This window comes from Salmo salar, chromosome 26 (assembly GCF_965601325.2).
Source record: "Salmo salar chromosome 26, fSalSal1, whole genome shotgun sequence".
Lineage (NCBI taxonomy): Eukaryota > Metazoa > Chordata > Actinopteri > Salmoniformes > Salmonidae > Salmo > Salmo salar.
Window position 1 is genome coordinate 47,692,759 of NC_138316.1, and position 24,027 is coordinate 47,716,785.

Consider the following 24,027-nt stretch of genomic DNA (forward strand, 5'->3'; position numbering starts at 1 on the left):
AGGGGAGATTAGCATTTTATATCATACCCCCAAGACATGCTAACCTCCCCCCTATTACAATAACAGGGGAGATTAGCATTTTTTGAGGGGGGGTATGATATGTGTGCGTCTGTAACTTACTCACTCATCATTATTCATGATTCATGTAGGATTACCTGTAATCATGGTACCAGTAATAAACTCAACTGGGCCAGAACGTCTGCAGGTACTCCTGAACATAGAAACAGAATCTCATTCTGCCCTGATTGGCTGGAATGGGCAGGGCCAGTTCTACTCATTCTAGTTCTGTGCTCCTGAAGACCAAGAGACATGCACAAGCTAACGATACACCGGCTGATAATATAGGAGATGTTTTATCTTATGTTCAGTAGGTGTAGGCTTTGTGATCCCTGCGGGGGAATTGAACCGACAACCTTACACCGAAGGTCAAACAGAACAGTTTGAGGTCATAGGTCAGTTTTGTTGTGGAACTCACCTGAGCTCTTGTTAGAGGAGCCCTCAAAGCGGACAAAGGCTTCATGCTGGGCCCTGTGTTTGTTCACATTCAGAGTCCCCTGGAATGGAAGGACAGAGAGACAGAAGACTTAGTGCCCTGGAATGGAAGGACAGAGAGACAGAAGACTTAGTGCTCTGGAATGGAAGGACAGAGAGACAGAAGACTTAGTGCTCGGAATGGAAGGACAGAGAGACAGAAGACTTAGTGCTCTGGAATGGAAGGACAGAGAGACAGAAGACTTAGTGCTCTGGAATGGAAGGACAGAGAGACAGAAGACTTAGTGCTCTGGAATGGAAGGACAGAAGACTTAGTGCTCTGGAATGGAAGGACAGAAGACTTAGTGCCCTGGAATGGAAGGACAGAAGACTTAGTAGCCTGGAATGGAAGGACAGAAGACTTAGTAGCCTGGAATGGAAGGACAGAAGACTTAGTGCTCTGGAATGGAAGGACAGAATACTTAGTAGCCTGGAATGGAAGGACAGAAGACTTAGTAGCCTGGAATGGAAGGACAGAAGACTTAGTGCTCTGGAATGGAAGGACAGAAGACTTAGTGCCCTGGAATGGAAGGACAGAAGACTTAGTGCCCTGGAATGGAAGGACAGAAGACTTAGTAGCCTGGAATGGAAGGACAGAAGACTTAGTAGCCTGGAATGGAAGGACAGAAGACTTAGTAGCCTGGAATGGAAAGACAGAAGACTTAGTAGCCTGGAATGGAAGGACAGAAGACTTAGTGCTCTGGAATGGAAGGACAGAAGACTTAGTGCTCTGGAATGGAAGGACAGAAGACTTAGTAGCCTGGAATGGAAGGACAGAAGACTTAGTAGCCTGGAATGGAAGGACAGAAGACTTAGTAGCCTGGAATGGAAAGACAGAAGACTTAGTAGCCTGGAATGGAAGGACAGAAGACTTAGTGCTCTGGAATGGAAGGACAGAAGACTTAGTGCCCTGGAATGGAAGGACAGAAGACTTAGTGCCCTGGAATGGAAGGACAGAAGACTTAGTGCCCTGGAATGGAAGGACAGAAGACTTAGTAGCCTGGAAAGGAAGGGAGGGACAGAGACACAGAAGAAAACTTTTTTTAAATGTTTTTTTTTAAAATGTCATTTAGCAGACGCTCATATCCAGAGCAACTTACAGGAGCAATTAGGGTTAAGTGCCTTGCTCAAGGGCACATCAACAGATTTCACCTAGTCAGCTCTAGGATTCGAATCAGCAACCTTTCGGTTACTGGCCTAACTGCCTAACCGCTAGGCTACCACCCATTGGGGGGACATTTTCATTTCACAGAAATGTGTATTTCTTTGTGTTTTTGGTGTTTGCTTTTCTCCAAGGTTGTTGTGTTTGTAGGCCTCAAAATGGCTGTCAAGGAGGACCTTCACATCTGAGTGTAGTTTGGAGTAAAGAGGAGGACCTTCACATCTGAGTGTAGTTTGGAGTAAAGAGGAGGACCTTCACATCTGGGTGTAGTTTGAAGTAAAGAGGAGAACCTTCACATCTGGGTATAGTTTGGAGTAAAGAGGAGGACCTTCACATCTGGGTGTAGTTTGGAGTAAAGAGGAGGACCTTCACATCTGGGTGTAGTTTGAAGTAAAGAGGAGGACCTTCACATCTGAGTGTAGTTTGGAGTAAAGAGGAGGACCTTCACATCTGAGTGTAGTTTGGAGTAAAGAGGAGGACCTTCACATCTGGTTGTAGTTTGAAGTAAAGAGGAGGACCTTCACATCTGAGTGTAGTTTGGAGTAAAGAGGAGGACCTTCACATCTGAGTGTAGTTTGGAGTAAAGAGGAGGACCTTCACATCTGGTTGTAGTTTGGAGTAAAGAGGAGAACCTTCACATCTGAGTGTAGTTTGGAGTAAAGAGGAGGACCTTCACATCTGGGTGTAGTTTGGAGTAAAGAGGAGGACCTTCACATCTGGGTGTAGTTTGGAGTAAAGAGGAGGACCTTCACATCTGAGTGTAGTTTGGAGTAAAGAGGAGAACCTTCACATCTGAGTGTAGTTTGGAGTAAAGAGGAGGACCTTCACATCTGGGTGTAGTTTGGAGTAAAGAGGAGGACCTTCACATCTGGGTGTAGTTTGGAGTAAAGAGGAGGACCTTCACATCTGAGTGTAGTTTGGAGTAAAGAGGAGAACCTTCACATCTGAGTGTAGTTTGGAGTAAAGAGGAGGACCTTCACATCTGGGTGTAGTTTGGAGTAAAGAGGAGGACCTTCACATCTGGGTGTAGTTTGGAGTAAAGAGGAGGACCTTCACATCTGAGTGTAGTTTGGAGTAAAGAGGAGGACCTTCACATCTGAGTGTAGTTTGGAGTAAAGAGGAGAACCTTCACATCTGAGTGTAGTTTGGAGTAAAGAGGAGGACCTTCACATCTGGGTGTAGTTTGGAGTAAAGAGGAGGACCTTCACATCTGAGTGTAGTTTGGAGTAAAGAGGAGGACCTTCACATCTGGTTGTAGTTTGGAGTAAAGAGCCACACGTCCAACAGTCTTCATGACCTTATGTTCCACTGAGGAGAGATGTTACAATGAACAGGTTGGTGGCCACTGTGCTTCTGCCAAAAACACACACAAACACACACACTTATAAACACCCACATCCACACGTAAACACCCACACACACACTGCTGTTCAAACACACATGCCCCCTCCACCCTCCACCTACCTGTATGTATCAGCCAGACTTAACTTGTTATGGATAGGGGGCAGTATTTTCACGGCCGGATAAAAAACGTACCCGATTTAATCTGATTATTACTCCTGCCCAGAAACTAGAATATGCATATAATTATTAGCTTTGGATAGAAAACACTCCAAAGTTTCTAAAACTGTTTGAATGGTGTCTGTGTGAGTATAACAGAACTCATTTGGCAGGCCAAAACCTGAGAAGATTCCAAACAGGAAGCGCCCTCTCTGACCATTTCTTGGCCTTCTTGATCATCTCTATCCAAAACAGGGGATCTCTGCTGTAACGTGACATTTTCTAACGCTCCCATAGGCTCTCAGAAGGCGCCAGAACGTTGAATGATGACTTTGCAGGCCATGGCTGAAAAACAGTAGTGCATTTGGTAAGTGGTCGATCTGAGAACAATGAGACTGGCGCGCGCATGCACGAGACGACTCCATGTTTTCATTTTCAGTCTTTGAACGAAAACAACGACTCCCGGTCGGAATATTAGCGCTTTTTTATGAGAAAAATCGCATAAAAATTGATTTTAAACAGCGTTTGACATGCTTCGAAGTACGGTAATGGAATATTTAGGATTTTTTTGTCACAAAACGCGCCGGGCACGTCACCCTTCGTTACCCTTCGGATAGTGTCTTGAACGCACAACAAAACGCCGCTATTTGGATATAACTATGGATTATTTGGAACCAAACCAACATTTGTTATTGAAGTAGAAGTCCTGGGAGTGCATTCTGACGAAGAACAGCAAAGGTAATCCAATTTTTCTTATAGTAAATCTGAGTTTGGTGAGTACCAAACTTGGTGGGTGTCAAAATAGCTAGCCCGTGATGGCGAGCTATCTACTCAGAATATTGCAAAATGTGCTTTCACCGAAAAGCTATTTTAAAATCGGACACCGCGATTGCATAAAGGAGTTCTGTATCTATAATTCTTAAAATAATTGTTATGTTTTTTGTGAACGTTTATCGTGAGTAATTTAGTAAATTCACCGGAAGTGTTCGGTGGGAATGCTAGTTCTGAACGTCACATGCTAATGTAAAAAGCTGGTTTTTGATATAAATATGAACTTGATTGAACAAAACATGCATGTATTGTATAACATAATGTCCTAGGAGTGTCATCTGATGAAGATCATCAAAGGTTAGTGCTGCATTTAGCTGTGGTTTTGTTTTTTGTGACATTATATGCTAGCTTGAAAAATGGGTGTCTGATTATTTCTGGCTGGGTACTCTGCTGACATAATCTAATGTTTTGCTTTCGCTGTAAAGCCTTTTTGAAATCGGACAGTGTGGTTAGATAAAGGAGAGTCTTGTCTTTAAAATGGTGTAAAATAGTCATATGTTTGAAAAATGGAAGTTTTCGGATTTTCGAGGAGTTTGTATTTCGCGCCACGCCTATCATTGGATATTGGAGCAGGTGTTCCGCTAGCGGAACGTCTAGATGTAAGATTAATGCCAGCCTCCACCTACCTGTATGTATCGGCCAGACTTAATGCCAGCCTCCACCCTCCACCTACCTGTATGTATCGGCCAGACTTAATGCCAGCCTCCACCCTCCATCTACCTGTATGTATCGGCCAGACTTAATGCCAGCCTCCACCCTCCATCTACCTGTATGTATCGGCCAGACTTAATGCCACCCTCCACTTACCTGTATGTATCAGCCAGACTTAATGCCAGCCTCCAGCCTCCAGCTACCTGTATGTATCAGCCAGACTTAATGCCAGCCTCCACGCTCCACCTACCTGTATGTATCGGCCAGACTTAATGCCAGCCTCCACCCTCCACTTACCTGTATGTATCAGCCAGACTTAATGCCAGCCTCCACCCTTTACCTACCTGTATGTATCGGCCAGACTTAATGCCAGCCTCCAGCCTCCAGCTACCTGTATGTATCGGCCAGACTTAATGCCAGCCTCCAGCTACCTGTATGTATCAGCCAGACTTAATGGCAGCCTCCACCCTCTACCTACCTGTATGTATCGGCCAGACTTAATGCCAGCCTCCCCCCTGTCTACCTGTATGTATCGGCCAGGCTTAATGCCAGCCTCCACCCTCCACCTGCCTGTATGTATCGGCCAGACTTAATGCCAGCCTCTACCTACCTGTATGTATCGGGCAGACTTAATGCCAGCCTCCACCTACCTGTATGTATCGGCCAGACTTAATGCCAGCCTCCACCTACCTGTATGTATCGGCCAGACTTAATGCCAGCCTCCAGGACCTCGGCAGGCAGGTGTTCAGTGTACTCTCTCTCCGTCCCCTCGCTCCCTTTCTCCTGCAGGGACTGAGCGATGGAGCAGTACAGCTCCAGGGCAGCCTGCAGCTCCGGCCAGAACGTCTGCAGGTACTCCTGAACATAGAAACAGAATCTCATTATGCCCTGATTGGCTGGAATGGGCAGGGCCAGTTCTACTCATTCTAGTTCTGTGCTCCTGAAGACCAAGAGACATGCACAAGGTAACGATACACCGGCTGATAATATAGGAGATGTTTTATCCTATGTTTAGTAGGTGTAGGCTATGTGATCCCTGCGGGGGAATTGAACCCACAACCTTGGGTCTCACTCTTACCAACGGAGCCACATAGGACCGACAACACTATATCAACTGAATGAAACTGATCTGAACCCAACGCGGCTTCTTGTATGGGTCCTTTTGACTGATGTTCCCTGAGGTTCCATTACCCATGTATTCACCTATAGAGGATCAGCATACAGCAGGGATCTCATTACCTATGTATTCACCTATAGAGGAGTATACAGCAGGGTTATCATTACCCATGTATTCACCTATAGAGGATCAGCATACAGCAGGGTTCTCATTACCTATGTATTCACCTATAGAGGATCAGTATACAGCAGGGTTATCATTACCTATGTATTCACCTATAGAGGATCAGTATACAGCAGGGTTATCATTACCCAGGTATTCACCTATAGAGGATCAGTATTCAGCAGGGTTCTCATTACCTATGTATTCACCTATAGAGGAGTATACAGCAGGGTTATCATTACCTATGTATTCACCTATAGAGGATCAGTATACAGCAGGGATCTCATTACCCAGGTATTCACCTATAGAGGATCAGCATACAGCAGGGTTATCATTACCTATGTATTCACCTATAGAGGATCAGTATTCAGCAGGGTTCTTATTACCCAGGTATTCACCTATAGAGGATCAGCATACAGCAGGGTTCTCATTACCCAGGTATTCACCTATAGAGGATCAGCATACAGCAGGGTTCTCATTACCCAGGTATTCACCTATAGAGGATCAGTATACAGCAGGGTTATCATTACCTTTGTATTCACCTATAGAGGATCAGTATACAGCAGGGTTCTCATTACCCAGGTATTCACCTATAGAGGATCAGCATACAGCAGGGTTATCATTACCCATGTATTCACCTATAGAGGATCAGTATACAGCAGGGTTCTCATTACCCAGGTATTCACCTATAGAGGATCAGTATACAGCAGGGTTCTCATTACCCAGGTATTCACCTATAGAGGATCAGTATTCAGCAGGGTTCTTATTACCCAGGTATTCACCTATAGAGGATCAGTATACAGCAGGGTTCTCATTACCCAGGTATTCACCTATAGAGGATCAGTATACAGCAGGGTTCTCATTACCCATGTATTCACCAATAGAGGATCAGTATACAGCAGGGTTCTCATTACCCATGTATTCACCTATAGAGGATCAGTATTCAGCAGGGTTCTTATTACCCAGGTATTCACCTATAGAGGATCAGTATACAGCAGGGTTCTCATTACCCATGTATTCACCTATAGAGGATCAGTATTCAGCAGGGTTCTTATTACCCAGGTATTCACCTATAGAGGATCAGTATTCAGCAGGGTTCTCATTACCTATGTATTCACCTATAGAGGAGTATACAGCAGGGTTATCATTACCTATGTATTCACCTATAGAGGATCAGTATTCAGCAGGGTTCTTATTACCCAGGTATTCACCTATAGTGGAGTATACAGCAGGGTTATCATTACCTATGTATTCACCTATAGAGGTTCAGTATACAGCAGGGTTCTCATTACCCATGTATTCACCTATAGAGGATCAGTATTCAGTATGCCATGGGTTCATCTTTAATCATGTTAGCACCATTGAAGGGCAATGGGACAGAACAGGAATTTGGGTACCTGGAGAGATCATATTGCTGAATCCATCTTTACCCTGGTCTGGACTGTGTGTATAATGTCATATTGCTGAGTTCACCTTTAACCTAATGAGGCTGTGTGTACTATAGTGTACCTGTGTACAGAGGACATAGACACCACAGTTGAGACTGTGTGTACTATAGTGTACCTGTGTACAGAGGACATAGACACCAGAGTTGAGACTGTGTGTACTATAGTGTACCTGTGTACAGAGGACATAGACACCACAGTTGAGACTGTGTGTACTATAGTGTACCTGTGTACAGAGGACATAGACACCAGAGTTGAGACTGTGTGTACTATAGTGTACCTGTGTACAGAGGACATAGACACCAGAGTTGAGACTGTGTATACTATAGTGTACCTGTGTACAGAGGACATAGACACCAGAGTTGAGGCTGCTGTACTCTGCCACAGCGGTCTGGTCTTCAGTGATCATCACTACTGGCTTCAGACCTGCCAGGTGGTCATGGTACCACACCGCAGCATGGTACACACACCTACAGGAGGGAGACAGGACACACCTGCATTACCATTCATACACACACACACACACACACACACCTACAGGAAGGAGACAGGACACACCGGCATTACCACACACACACAGTGATGTCTAAACACACACACACACACACCTACAGGAGGGAGACAGGACACACCTGTATTACCATACACATACACACAGTGATGTCTAAACACACACACACACACACACACACACACACACACACACACACACACACACACACACACACACACACACACACACACACACACACACACACCTACAGGAGGGAGACAGGACACACCTGTATTACCATACACACACACAGAGTGATGTCTAAACACACACACACACACACACACACACACACACACACACACACACACACACACCACACACACACAGGAGGGAGACAGGACACACCTGCATTACCATACACATACACAGAGTGATGTCTAAACACACACACACACACACATACACACACACCACCTACAGGAGGGAGACAGGACACACCTGTATTACCATACACATACACAGAGTGATGTCTAAACACACACACACACACACCTACAGGAGGGAGACAGGACACACCTGCATTACCATACACATACAGAGTGATGTCTAAACACACACACACACACACACACACACACACACACACACCACACACACACACACACACACACACACACACACCCACACACACACACACACACACACACACACACACACACACACACACACACACACACACACACACCTACAGGAGGGAGACAGGACACACCTGCATTACCATACACACACACAGAGTGATGTCTAAACACACACACACACACACAATTCCAATGTACGTATTATGTACCTAGAAATGGCAACAAACTTGACTTGTATTAACTGGCTTAATATTGGGTTTTACAGGAGGAGGACGAGGAGGAGGATGAAGGAGGATGAGGATGAAGGAGGATGATGAAGGGGGAAGAGGAGGAGGAGGATGAAGGCAGAGGAGTAGGAGAAGGAGGAAGAAGTCGGAGGAGGAGGAGGAGGAGGAGGAGGATGAAGAGGAAGATGAAGGCGGAAGAGGATGAAGGAGGAGGATGAAGGCGGAGGAGAAGGAGGATGAAGGCAGAGGGGGATGAAGGCAGAGGAGTAGGAGAAGGAGGAAGAAATCGGAGGAGGATGAAGGCTGAAGAGGATGAAAGAGGAGGATGAAGGAGGAGGAGAAGGAGGATGAAGACGGAGGAGGTGGTGTAGGAAGGCCACTCACCTGGTCTGCCATTTGTCCTGCGGCTCTCCCTTTTCTCTGGGGCAGTAGGAATACTCCTGGAACTCGTTGGCAAACAGGATACAGTGATGACGGGGGTCCTTCAGCAAGCTGCGTAGCCGGTTGTACTGCCTGATAGAAACAATTCATTTCTACTCAAAGTGCATCGTTATGCTGATATAAAGTGTGATAAAACAAATACCTTAAAATTGTAGACATTACATAAACAACGTCAAAGTTGAGAAGATAACAAGAAATAGCGAGAGGGCAACTCATGAAGTATGGTCCTAGATTTGACACCAGCTACAGCAGTGGTGTAATGTCTTTCAGTAAAAATACTTGAAAGTACTACTTAAGTAGTTTTTTGGGGTATCTGTACTTTACTATTTATATTTTTGACAACTTTTACTTCATTACATTCCTAAAGAAAATGATGTACTTTTTACTCCGTACATTTTCCCTGACACCTAAAAGTACTCGTTCAATTTTGAACGCTTAGCAGGACAGGAAAATTGTCTAATTCACACACTACTGCCTCTGATCTGGTGGACTCACTAAACACATGCTTGGTTTGTAAATGATGTCTGAGTGTTGGAGCGTGCCCCTGGCTATATGTAAATTAAAAACACAAGAAAATTATGCCGTCTGGTTTGCTTTATATAAGGAATTAAAATGATTTATACTTTTACTTTGACTTTTGATAATTAAGTATATTTTAGCAATTATATGTATTTGTAATACTTAAGTATATTTAAAACCAAATACTTTTAGACTTTTATTCAAGTAGTATTTTACTGGGTGACTTTCACTTTTACTTGAGTCATTTTCTATTAAGGTATCTTTACTTTTACTCAAGTATGACAATTGGGTACTTTTTCCACCCCTGCTAATAACCTTGTAGACTAATAACCTTGTAGCCCACAGTATGTAGCCTAATAACCTTGTAGCCTACAGTATGTAGCCTAATAACCTTGTAGCACACAGTATGGAGCCTAATAACCTTGTAACATACAGTATGGAGCCTAATAACCTTGTAGCATACAGTATGTAGCCTAATAACCTTGTAGCCTACAGTATGTAGCCTAATAACCTTCAGTATGTAGCCTAATAACCTTGTAGCATACAGTATGGAGCCTAATAATCTTGTAACATACAGTATGTAGCCTAATAACCTTGTAGCCTAATAACCTTGTTGCATACAGTATGTAGCCTAATAACCTTGTAACATACAGTATGTAGCCTAATAACCTTGTAGCATACAGTATGTAGCCTAATAACCTTGTAACATACAGTATGTAGCCTAATAACCTTGTAGCTTACAGTATGTAGCCTAATAACCTTGTAACATACAGTATGTAGCCTAATAACCTTGTAGCTTACAGTATGTAGCCTAATAACCTTGTAACATACAGTATGTAGCCTAATAACCTTGTAGCCTAATAACCTTGTAGCATACAGTATGTAGCATAATAACCTCGTAACATACAGTATGTAGCCTAATAACCTTGTAGCATACAGTATGTAGCCTAATAACCTTGTAACATACAGTATGTAGCCTAATAACCTTGTAGCTTACAGTATGTAGCCTAATAACCTTGTAGCATACAGTATGGAGCCTAATAACCTTGTAGCATCCAGTATGGAGCCTAATAACCTTGTAGCATACAGTATGGAGCCTAATAACCTTGTAGCCTACAGTATGTAGCCTAATAACATTCAGTATGTAGCCTAATAACCTTGTAGCATACAGTATGGACCCTAATAACCTTGTAGCTTACAGTATGTAGCCTAATAATCTTGTAACATACAGTATGGAGCCTAATAACCTTGTAGCATACAGTATGTAGCCTAATAACCTTGTAACATACAGTATATAGCCTAATAACCTTGTAGCATACAGTATGTAGCCTAATAACCTTGTAGCATACAGTAACCTTGTAGCATACAGTATGTAGCCTAATAACGTTGTAACATACAGTATGTAGCCTAATAACCTTGTAGCTTACAGTATGGACCCTAATAACCTTGTAGCTTACAGTATGTAGCCTAATAATCTTGTAACATACAGTATGGAGCCTAATAACCTTGTAGCATACAGTATGTAGCCTAATAACCTTGTAACATACAGTATATAGCCTAATAACCTTGTAGCATACAGTATGTAGCCTAATAACCTTGTAGCATACAGTAACCTTGTAGCATACAGTATGTAGCCTAATAACCTTGTAACATACAGTATGTAGCCTAATAACCTTGTAGCTTACAGTATGTAGCCTAATAACCTTGTAACATACAGTATGTAGCCTAATAACCTTGTAGCCTACAGTATGTAGCCTAATACCCTTGTAGCCTACAGTATGTAGCCTAATACCCTTGTAGCATACAGTATGGAGCCTAATAACCTTGTAGCTTACAGTATGTAGCCTAATAACCTTGTAGCATACAGTAACCTTGTAGCATACAGTATGTAGCCTAATAACCTTGTAACATACAGTATGTAGCCTAATAACCTTGTAGCCTACAGTATGCAGCCTAATAACCTTGTAGACTACAGTATGTAGCCTAATAACCTTGTAGTCTACAGTATGTAGCCTAATAACCTTGTAGCCTACAGTATGTAGCCTAATACCCTTGTAGCATACAGTATGGAGCCTAATAACCTTGTAGCTTACAGTATGTAGCCTAATAACCTTGTAGCCTACAGTATGTAGCCTAATAACCTTGTAACATACAGTATGTAGCCTAATAACCTTGTAGCCTACAGTATGTAGCCTAATAACCTTGTAGCCTACAGTATGTAGCCTAATAACCATGTAGCCTACAGTATGTAGCCTAATAACCATGTAGCCTACAGTATGTAGCCTAATAACCTTGTAGCCTACACTATGGAGCCAAATAACCTTGTAGCCTACAGTATGTAGCCTAATAACCTTGTAGCCTACAGTATGTAGCCTAATAACCTTGTAGCCTACAGTATGTAGCTTAATAACCTTGTAGCATACAGTATGTAGCCTAATAACCTTGTAGCCTACAGTATGTAGCCTAATAACCTTGTAGCCTACAGTATGGAGCCTAATAACCTTGTAGCCTACAGTATGTAGCTTAATAACCTTGTAGCATACAGTATGTAGCCTAATAACCTTGTAGCCTACAGTATGTAGCCTAATAACCTTGTAGCCTACAGTATGGAGCCTATAATAACCTTGTAGCCTACAGTATGCAGCCTAATAACCTTGTAGCCGACAGTATGCAGCCTAATAACCTTGTAGACTACAGTATGTAGCCTAATAACCTTGTAGTCTACAGTATGTAGCCTAATAACATTGTAGCCTACAGTATGTAGCCTAATAACCTTGTAGCCTACAGTATGTAGCCTAATAACCTTGTAGCCTACAGTATGGAGCCTAATAACCTTGTAGCATACAGTATGTAGCCTAATAACCTTGTAGCATACAGTAACCTTGTAGCATACAGTATGTAGCCTAATAACCTTGTAACATACAGTATGTAGCCTAATAACCTTGTAGCTTACAGTATGTAGCCTAATAACCTTGTAACATACAGTATGTAGCCTAATAACCTTGTAGCCTACAGTATGTAGCCTAATAACCTTGTAGCCTACAGTATGTAGCCTAATACCCTTGTAGCATACAGTATGGAGCCTAATAACCTTGTAGCTTACAGTATGTAGCCTAATAACCTTGTAGCCTACAGTATGTAGCCTAATAACCATGTAGCCTACAGTATGTAGCCTAATAACCTTGTAGCCTACACTATGGAGCCAAATAACCTTGTAGCCTACAGTATGTAGCCTAATAACCTTGTAGCCTACAGTATGGAGCCTAATAACCTTGTAGCCTACAGTATGTAGCTTAATAACCTTGTAGCATACAGTATGTAGCCTAATAACCTTGTAGCCTAATAACCTTGTAGCCTACAGTATGTAGCCTAATAACCTTGTAGCCTACAGTATGGAGCCTAATAACCTTGTAGCCTACAGTATGTAGCTTAATAACCTTGTAGCATACAGTATGTAGCCTAATAACCTTGTAGCCTACAGTATGTAGCCTAATAACCTTGTAGCCTACAGTATGCTAGCCTAATAACCTTGTAGCCTACAGTATGCAGCCTAATAACCTTGTAGACTACAGTATGTAGCCTAATAACCTTGTAGTCTACAGTATGTAGCCTAATAACCTTGTAGCCTACAGTATGTAGCCTAATAACCTTGTAGCCAACAGTATGTAGCCTAATAACCTTGTAGCCTACAGTATGGAGCCTAATAACCTTGTAGTCTACAGTATGTAGCCTAATAACCTTGTAGTCTACCGTATGTAGCCTAATAACCTTGTAGTCTACAGTATGTAGCCTAATAACATTGTAGCCTACAGTATGCAGCCTAATAACCTTGTAGCCTACAGTATGTAGCCTAATAACCTTGTAGCCAACAGTATGTAGCCTAATAACCTTGTAGCCTACAGTATGGAGCCTAATAACCTTGTAGCCTACAGTATGCAGCCTAATAACCTTGTAGCCTACAGTATGTAGCCTAATAACCTTGTAGTCTACAGTATGTAGCCTAATAACCTTGTAGTCTACCGTATGTAGCCTAATAACCTTGTAGCCTACAGTATGTAATAACCTAACTCAATACAAAGCTTTCCTACCAACTTGAAAGAGTGTGTAACAGGATAGTGTCAGTCGATATAACAGAGTCTCCCTGACTTCCTGACTCAGCGGTTCGTCCTGGGGTCCCATGTGTGTTGTGGTGAATAGAGCTCTGCAATTAACCAACTACACAGCATGACATCAGCACAACACACACACACACGGTCGTACGCATACACACACACACACAAAACCGAAGACTCTGAAAAGTGAAGCCTCATCACGTTAACGATGCAACAGATTTATAAAACGGGAGCTAACAGAACAAAAGGCGACCAGCACGAGGCTGCTGAAAGTCTACTGGGACTGTTATTTACACTAAGTCATCAACTTTGTCAAGAACAAACACCAATGTATGTGTATGTATAAGAACCGTTGCTGTATACTGTTAGAAGGGCTGTGTAATAACCAGTAGTGGCTACATTATTCATCCACAGGCTACATCCTGTTTAGCTTGATCAGCATAGCTGTGTTATAATGAGGTTGTTTTTTACCCACCATCGATAGGTGAATTTCTATTAAAGGTAATATGGAGGAAGTTGCCTTATTTGCCCTCTAAGTGTCACTCGATCACCTCCGACTAGGACTTGAGCCTACACTACACATCGCCTCAGAGAGTTCTCGGCATGGCCGTGGCTGTGTGTAGAACTAAAGAGCTGTCTTTGAGGCGGTGTTGAGGATGTGCCATTGGCCATTTAGTTCTACTACACCTGTGTCCTCCACTATGACAGATACAGTTGAAGTCAGAAGTTTACATACACCTTACCCAAATACATTTAAACTTGTTTTTCACAATTCCTGACATTTAATCCAAGTAAAAATTCAGTCTTAGGTCAGTTAGGATCACCATTTTATTTTAAGAATGTGAAATGTCAGAATAATAGTAGAGAGAATGATTTATTTCAGCTTTTATTTCTTTTATCACATTCTATTGTGTCAGAAGTTTACATACACTCAATTAGTATTTGGTAGCATTGCCTTTAAATTCTTTAACTTGGGTCAAACATTTTGGGTAGCCTTCCACAAGCTTCCCACAATAATTTGGGTGAATGTTGGCCCATTCCTCCTGACAGAGCTGGTGTAACTGAGTCAGGTTTGTAGGCCTCCTTGCTCGCACACACTTTTTCAGTTCTGCCCATACATTTTCTATGGGATTGAGGTCAGGGCTTTGTGATGGCCACTCCAATACCTTGACTTTGTTGTCCTTAAGCCATTTTACCACAACTTTGGAAGTATGCTTGGGGTCATTGTCCATTTGGAAGACCCATTTGCGACCAAGCTTCAACTTCCTGACTGATGTCTTGAGATGTTGCTTCAATATATCCACATCATTTTCCAACCTCATGATGCCATCTATTTTGTGAAGTGCACCAGTCCCTCCTGCAGCAAAGCACCCCCACAACATGACGCTGCCACCCCCGTGCTTCACGGTTGGGATGGTGTTCTTCAGCTTGCAAGCCTCCCCCTTTTTCCTCCAAACATAACAATGGTAATTATGGCCAAACAGTTATATTTTTGTTTCATCAGACCAGAGGACATTTCTCTAAAAAGTACGGTCTTTGTCCCCATGTGCAGTTGCAAACCGTAGTCTGGCTTTTTTATGGCGGTTTTGGAGCAGTGGCTTCTTCCTTGCTGAGCGCCCTTTCAGGTTATGTCGATATAGGACTCGTTTTACTGTGGATATAGATTATTTTGTACCTGTTTCCTCCAGCATCTTCACAAGGTCCTTTGCTGTTGTTCTGGGATGGATTTGCACTTTTCGCACCAAAGTACGTTAATATCTAGGAGACAGAACGTGTCTCCTTCCTGAGCGGTATGACGGCTGCGTGGTCTCATGGTGTTTATACTTGGGTGCTATTGTTTGTACAGATGAACGTGGTATCTTCAGGCGTTTGGAAATTGCTCCCAAAGATGAACCAGACTTGTGGAGGTCTACAATTTTTTTTATGAGGTCTTGGCTGATTTCTTTTGATTTTCACATGATGTCAAGCAAAGAGTCACTGAGTTTGAAGGTCGGCCTTGAAATACATCCACAGGTACACCTCCAATTGACTCAAATGATGTCAATTAGCCTATCAGAAGCTTCTAAAGGCATTACATCGTTTTCTGGAATTTTCCAAGCTGTTTAAAGGCACAGTCAACTTAGTGTATGTAAACTTCTGACCCACTGGAATTGTGATACAGTGAATTATAAGTGAAATAATCTGTCTGTAAACAATTGTTGGAAAAATTACTTGTGTCATGCACAAAGTAGATGTCCTATAGTTTGTTAACAAGAAATTTGTGGAGTGGTTGAAAAACGAGTTTGAATGACTCCAACCTAAGCCTATGTAAACTTCTGACTTCTACTGTATATCATAAGATATAGGTTTAATACACCTGTGTCCTCCACTATGTTAGATATGTCATAATGTGTAGGTCTACTCTGCCTTACCAAGCAAAAGTGCAGTAACTGCACATTTGGTCAAAAATGAGTTATGATAAGTTTTTTATACATGAAATACCTGCTTTATCATGTGGACAAATATCCTACCTCCATTGTGTTGTGTTATGGAGAAAATGGGGGTTCATGTCTGCAGTAAATGCAAAAAGTTACATTGGAACCAAGGAAAAAGGCAGTAACTGGCATCACTCACGTCAGTAACGGGCATCACTCACGTCAGCAACTGGCATCACTCACATCAGCAACTGGCATCACTCACGTCAGCAACTGGCATCACTCACGTCAGTAACGGGCATCACTCACGTCAGCGACTGGCATCACTCACGTCAGCGACTGGCATCACTCACGTCAGCGACTGGCATCACTCACGTCAGCAACTGGCATCACTCACGTCAGTTACTGCCTTTTACCTTGGTGTCACTGAGCTTTGGGCTGCAGTGTTTACGGTTTACCTTGGTGTCACTGAGCTTTGGGCTGCAGTGTTTACGGTTTACCTTGGTGTCACTGAGCTTTGGGCTGCAGTGTTTACGGTTTACCTTGGTGTCACTGAGCTTTGGGCTGCAGTGTCTACGGTTTACCTTGGTGTCACTGAGCTTTGGGCTGCAGTGTCTACGGTTTACCTTGGTGTCACTGAGCTTTGGGCTGCAGTGTCTACGGTTTACCTTGGTGTCACTGAGCTTTGGGCTGCAGTGTCTACGGTTTACCTTGGTGTCACTGAGCTTTGGGCTGCAGTGTTTACGGTTTACCTTGGTGTCACTGAGCTTTGGGCTGCAGTGTCTACGGTTTACCTTGGTGTCACTGAGCTTTGGGCTGCAGTGTCTACGGTTTACCTTGGTGTCACTGAGCTTTGGGCTGCAGTGTCTACGGTTTACCTTGCTATTATTTATTGTTCTTTGCTGATAAAAGTATCAAACTATTCGTTGTGGAATCGTATTCCAGTGGGTGTACCCAGCAAGAAGGCAGTAACTGCCGTCTAGGGTCATGGCAGGGGTTACAATTTCATAAGTGATAATTACTTGAATAAATATGAATATGAATAAAAAGTTACCTCATAGTAAGACAACAGATAAACACATCTCCAATGATCTGCCTACAATTCATTTGGCTGGACAATAAAAAAAACCTTGGAAGTCATTTTTCTCAGTTTCCCTCTATGAGCAGTTACTGCTCTTTTGCTTGGTAGGACAAAACTGTTCTGTACCCATGACATAGTCATTGGAGAGATGTACTGTTCTGTACCCATGACATAGTCATTGGAGAGATGTACTGTTCTGTACCCATGACATAGTCATTGGAGAGATGTACTGTTCTGTACCCATGACATAGTCATTGGAGAGATGTACTGTTCTGTACCCATGACATAGTCATTGGAGAGATGTACTGTTCTGTACCCATGACATAGTCATTGGAGAGGTGTACTGTTCTGTACCCATGACATAGTCATTGGAGAGGTGTACTGTTCTGTACCCATGACATAGTCATTGGAGAGATGTACTGTTCTGTACCCGTGACATAGTCATTGGAGAGGTGTACTGTTCTGTACCCATGACATAGTCATTGGAGAGATGTACTGTTCTGTACCCATGTACATAGTCATTGGAGAGGTGTACTGTTCTGTACCCATGACATAGTCATTGGAGAGGTGTACTGTTCTGTACCCATTACATTGTCATTGGAGAGGTGTACTGTTCTGTACCCATGACATAGTCATTGGAGAGGTGTACTGTTCTGTACCCATGACATAGTCATTGGAGAGATGTACTGTTCTGTACCCATGACATAGTCATTGGAGAGATGTACTGTTCTGTACCCATGACATAGTCATTGGAGAGGTGTACTGTTCTGTACCCATGACATAGTCATTGGAGAGGTGTACTGTTCTGTACCCATGACATAGTCATTGGAGAGATGTACTGTTCTGTACTCATGACATAGTCATTGGAGAGGTGTACTGTTCTGTACCCATGACATAGTCATTGGAGAGATGTACTGTTCTGTACCCATGACATAGTCATTGGAGAGGTGTACTGTTCTGTACCCATGACATAGTCATTGGAGAGGTGTACTGTTCTGTACCCATTACATTGTCATTGGAGAGGTGTACTGTTCTGTACCCATGACATAGTCATTGGAGAGATGTACTGTTCTGTACCCATGACATAGTCATTGGAGAGGTGTACTGTTCTGTACCCATGACATAGTCATTGGAGAGGTGTACTGTTCTGTACCCATGACATAGTCATTGGAGAGGTGTACTGTTCTGTACCCATGACATAGTCATTGGAGAGGTGTACTGTTCTGAACCCATGACATAGTCATTGACACCAATGATAGATGTCTCATTACTACTGTCTGCCCCAACACCAATGGTAGATGTCTCATTACTACTGTCTGCCCCAACACCAATGATAGATGTCTCATTACTACTGTCTGCCCCAACACCAATGATAGATGTCTCATTACTACTGTCTGCCCCAACACCAATGGTAGATGTCTCATTACTACTGTCTACCCCAACACCAATGGTAGATGTCTTATTACTACTGTCTGCCCCAACACCAATGGTAGATGTCTCATTACTACTGTCTACCCTCACACCAATGATAGATGTCTCATTACTACTGTCTACCCTCACACCAATGGTAGATGTCTCATTACTACTGTCTACCCTCACACCAATGGTAGATGGCTCATTACTACTGTCTACCCCAACACCAATGGTAGATGTCTCATTACTACTGTCTACCCTCACACCAATGGTAGATGTCTCATTACTACTGTCTACCCTCACACCAATGGTAGATGTCTCATTACTACTGTCTACCCTCACACCAATGGTAGATGGCTCATTACTACTGTCTACCCCAACACCAATGGTAGATGTCTCATTACTACTGTCTACCCCAACACCAATGGTAGATGTCTCATTACTACTGTCTACCCTCACACCAATGGTAGATGGCTCATTACTACTGTCTACCCCAACACCAATGGTAGATGTCTCATTACTACTGTCTACCCCAACACCAATGGTAGATGTCTCATTACTACTGTCTGCCCTCACACCAATGGTAGATGTCTCATTACTACTGTCTACCCCAACACCAATGGTAGATGTCTCATTACTACTGTCTGCCCTCACACCAATGGTAGATGTCTCATTACTACTGTCTACCCCAACACCAATGGTAGATGTCTCATTACTACTGTCTACCCCAACACCAATGGTAGATGTCTCATTACTACTGTCTGCCCTCACACCAATGGTAGATGTCTCATTACTACTGTCTACCCCAACACCAATGGTAGATGTCTCATTACTACTGTCTGCCCTCACACCAATGGTAGATGTCTCATAACTACTGTCTGCCCTATATGATAGATGGGCTACGTCATTGGAGTGGTATAGGCCTAGCTACTCAACCTGTGTTACAGTAATTATCTCATTGGAGTGGTATAGCCCTAGCTACTCAACCTGTGTTACAGTAATTATCTCATTGGAGTGGTATAGGCCTAGCTACTCAACCTGTGTTACAGTAATTATCTCATTGGAGGGGTGTAGGCCTAGCTACTCAACCTGTGTTACAGTAATTATCTCATTGGAGTGGTATAGGCTTAGCTACTCAACCTGTGTTACAGTAATTATCTCATTGGAGTGGTATAGGCTTAGCTACTCAACCTGTGTTACAGTAATTATCTCATTGGAGTGGTATAGGCCTAGCTACTCAACCTGTGTTACAGTAATTATCTCATTGGAGTGGTATAGGCTTAGCTACTCAACCTGTGTTACAGTAATTATCTCATTGGAGTGGTATAGGCTTAGCTACTCAACCTGTGTTACAGTAATTATCTCATTGGAGGGGTGTAGGCCTAGCTACTCAACCTGTGTTACAGTAATTATCTCATTGGAGGGGTGTAGGCCTAGCTACTCAACCTGTGTTACAGTAATTATCTCATTGGAGTGGTATAGGCTTAGCTACTCAACCTGTGTTACAGTAATTATCTCATTGGAGTGGTATAGGCTTAGCTACTCAACCTGTGTTACAGTAATTATCTCATTGGAGTGGTATAGGCCTAGCTACTCAACCTGTGTTACAGTAATTATCTCATTGGAGTGGTATAGGCTTAGCTACTCAACCTGTGTTACAGTAATTATCTCCTTGGAGGGGTGTAGGGTGTAGGCGTGTAGCTCCTGTACCTGCGTCCTCTGCTGTGTTGGACAGCCTGGCAGGCAGTCTGTGTGAACACTATCCCCTGGATCTCTCTAAACTCCAGAATCTCCATAAAGTCTCTCGCCACGCCTGCATCAGGCATCACATAGTGAGTTACCTCTCCAGACAGCACCTTGCCTTCTGATGGGACAGAACAGGGAGGGAGGGAGGGAGGGAGAGAGAGGGAGAGAGAGAGAGGGAGAGAGAGAGAGAGAGAGAGAGAGAGAGAGAGAGAGAGAGAGGGTCAATCTGTCAACTAATCAATCTAGAAGAGGGATAGTGTATGATGAAGGTGTTTGAGCGGGTGCTCTCTGTCTCTGTAGGTATGAACAGATTCAGACTCTACCATGTCCTGATGGAGATCACTGCAAACACAGCAGCACTGTGTCAACAACATCCACGTCTATTCTTAGCTATATGAATTTATACACAGGAGTCTAAGTCGTCTTATCTACCTTTACTGTGATGAACATCATCATTATGTTCTTGCTATTGTACTCGGGAACAGGGTGTTAAAAGGGTGACAGGTGTTGTTACCGTGTAACAACTAACAACAATCATCACGTGACTGTGTGATACAAAAGAGAAACATCATAGTTTACCTTATGCCTTGTTGTAATTTAGCTAGTTAGCATGTTACATTTACGTTTCCCTAAAATTTGAGGACATCAAAAGGAAGACTTATAGAGTATTTTATTTAGTAAAACCTGACTTTACCGTTGGCGCATTGTGCCTGACAGAGAGAGCTGTAGCAGGGAACATGTTCTCTCAAATAATGTTCCCGAACCACGCGGACCTTCCGTCCTCGGGAACTCTTCAAATGCAACACCTTCTCGGTCTTAATCATTGTCACCCCGCTTCATAGAAAACGCTTTTGGGACGATTGTTTTTGAAAGATTAGCTGCTGTTGACAAGACAAGCGGGAACCGATTCCGAAGTTGTAAATACATTCAAGTCCAGGAAGCAAACTGCGCAACCGCGGCGGGCTCGTCGAGGTGACGTCATCAATTCCGTACTCACACACACTCACACACACACACACACACACACGTACATTTTTTTCTTAGAAATGTTAAATTCCAGTGTGTTTAGAAAAGCGGAAAACAATATGTTAACATGTCCAGTTTAAACATTTGTTGGATGCAGTGCGCTGTCATGAGACTAATGGTAGATGTGCTTGTATATCCCTGCCCCGACACCAGAAATTAAATTCCCTTTGGAAAATAAAGTCATTCTAAATCTAAGTCTATTTAAAGCCAAAGCGAATTGCACTGATGATTGAGCTCTCAACTGATTAATTGTGACAATATGCAAAAGTTTGTTTCTCCACCGATGTTAATGTTCTATGCAATTTTTTTTTTTTTTAGATGTGAGTTAATCAAACTGTATAATGATCATATCCAAACCAATGTGATCTTTTGATGTTATAATTAATTATTATCGATATATTGCGTGATATTATTTAATTTATTTTAAATTTTTAATCCCAGGCCCCGTCCCCGTTTTAGGTATCTCTTTATGAAGTGTTGTGTTGTCTTTCTTGTTGTGATGTGTGTTTTGTCCTATATTTATATTGTTTTTATTTATTTATTTTAATCCCAGGCCCCTGTCCCCGCAGGAGGTCTTTGCCTTTTGGTAAACCGTCATTGTAAATAAGAATTGGTTCTTAACTGACTTTTCTAGTTAAATAAACGTAAAATAAAATAAAAAAGATTTAAATATATATTTATGAATGGGCACATGTCCATGCAGGGCTGGTCAATTCGAATAGAAAGTCAGTCAATTCAGGAAGTTAATTTAAATAGCAATTAAAAATTGGAAGAAAAAAACAAACACAGCATCTATTTTCAAACTGACGAGAAGCAGCTATTTATATCCAAAGTGTTTGAACAGTTTTATTGTGAATAGAAATCCCTTTGTGAATAGACAGCCTTCAGTGTGAACTGACCCTGGAACCGGAGAGCCCTCCTGACGTCACGGGTATTTAAACGCTCCGCGCTCCAGCGCCGGTTGCAGTGAGGATAGAGGCGTTGCGCGACAGAAGTGAGGAGCCAAGATACATGAAGCTTTTAGGGGCTTGACTGTACAACCTTACGCGACAATTTATCCACTATTGAATCGACTTTCGTCACAGGAAAAATATTATTGTTATTTACCAGGTGCTTACGACACTGTTGAACGATAGGCTACACAGCTAAAGACTGTCACTGGAAAGGAAGAGATCACAGAACACAGAAAAGGTAGGCTGCTCTCTCTCCGGGATTTTTCTGATGCCATTGAGTTCAGCAAAGTTCTCCACAATCTGTTTTAATGTCCATTAATTGCTCGTCTTTGGTAAGTGTCACGTCTCAAGTGCTGCTGAGATAATTGCTATGTCTCAAGTGTTGTTGCAAGGTCTGATTATGCTTGTTAATTAGTTGCGGTGTGATAGAGTAGCCTATGATGTGATTGGTACCTCAAAGATATTGATGCTGAAAAGTATTGTGTTTGTGTGTATGCTTCCTTGAGGTTGAATTGTGTTTTGTAGCCTATCTGCTTCTATTCGAGTGCATTTTTTAAGGGGTAATTTCTGCATTTGATTAGAATTACCACGTTATTAGCATGTTGCCACATAACAATGAGACAGGAAGTGCTTATATCTAAAGAAGACCACGTTATATCATCACACCTCCAGCTGAGAGGTATTGTTGATGAGTTGTTGGATTATTTGGATCTCCTTTAGCCCACAACGGGGGAATTATCTCCCAACAGTCCTATGAAAAACCATAAAACACATCAAATATGTTACAGTGTTAAAGTATTTTACAGTAGCCTAGAAACCCGTTGGAGTTGAATCCCCTTGAATTATCACTGTCTCTCTGGGACACGATTCGAGAACTTTCACTTTATTCACAAGTTGCTGTGAGAAAGTGAATGTACAAAGCAATAGGAGGGTTTTTCATGTTGATGAGGTCTGACAGGAGGCCGTTATGGTCTAAAATGAGGTGGGTTTCATTCCCAAAAGGCTCCCTATATTACCAATATAGTGCACTACTATAGACCAAAGCTGATCGAAAGTAGGGCACTATGTAGGGAATAGGGTGCCAGAGTCCTACTGACCCAGGTCTAAAGCAGTGCACTATTTAGGGAATAGGGTGCCAGAGTCCTACTGACCCAGGTCTAAAGTAGTGCACTATATAGGGAATAGGGTGCCAGAGTCCTACTGACCCAGGTCTAAAGCAGTGCACTATATAGGGAATAGGGTGCCAGAGTCCTACTGACCCAGGTCTAAAGTAGTGTACTTTATAGGGAATAGGGTGCCAGAGTCCTACTGACCCTGGTCTAAAGCAGTGCACTATATAGGGAATATGGTGCCATTTGGGATGGACCCGTGATCTTCTGCTCTGACCTTCAAGTTGAATGAGGCACCAATCAAATCACTATTGATCCCTGTGTGGAAGCTGTAAATTTGGTCATTGTTGTGCAGCAGAGAGATAGAGGGGTGTTTTGCATAGTGACACATGGACAGATTCACCACTCACTATAGATGGATGGCTCTAGGCTTAAGGCTCTAGTACTGTTGCT

The 24,027-nt window shown here is 42.7% G+C and overlaps 2 protein-coding genes across 8 annotated transcripts in view; one reads left to right on the forward strand and one right to left on the reverse strand.

Moving 5' to 3' along the window:
• The window catches only part of LOC106593442 (DIS3-like exonuclease 1), a 100,306-nt gene extending 78,859 nt beyond the window's left edge, over positions 1-21,447 (reverse strand). For 2 of the 6 annotated variants that reach the window (XM_082969792.1, XM_082969796.1), the window contains exons 1-3: positions 7,464-7,494; positions 5,366-5,533; positions 476-554 (exon numbers count right to left, since the gene is read on the reverse strand). Coding sequence is in view for 2 of the 6 variants with exons in the window: in XM_082969790.1 (XP_082825916.1) it covers positions 476-554; positions 5,366-5,533; positions 7,734-7,869; positions 9,145-9,273; positions 20,451-20,604; positions 21,181-21,310 (796 nt within the window). In the remaining 4 variants the exon portion in view is untranslated. Of the gene's footprint in view, positions 1-475; positions 555-4,650; positions 4,701-5,365; positions 5,534-7,463; positions 7,495-7,733; positions 7,870-9,144; positions 9,274-20,450; positions 20,605-21,180 lie in introns of those variants that run through there. The other 4 variants (XM_082969790.1, XM_082969791.1, XM_082969794.1 and 1 more) reach the window with 4 other exon arrangements.
• A 1,014-nt stretch (positions 21,448-22,461) lies between these two features.
• Positions 22,462-24,027, forward strand: part of LOC106593436 (multiple epidermal growth factor-like domains protein 11) — a 386,429-nt gene continuing 384,863 nt past the window's right edge. For both annotated transcript variants that reach the window (XM_082969798.1, XM_082969799.1), the window contains exon 1: positions 22,462-22,703. The gene's annotated coding sequence lies outside the window, so the exon portion shown is untranslated. The remainder of the gene's footprint in view (positions 22,704-24,027) is intronic.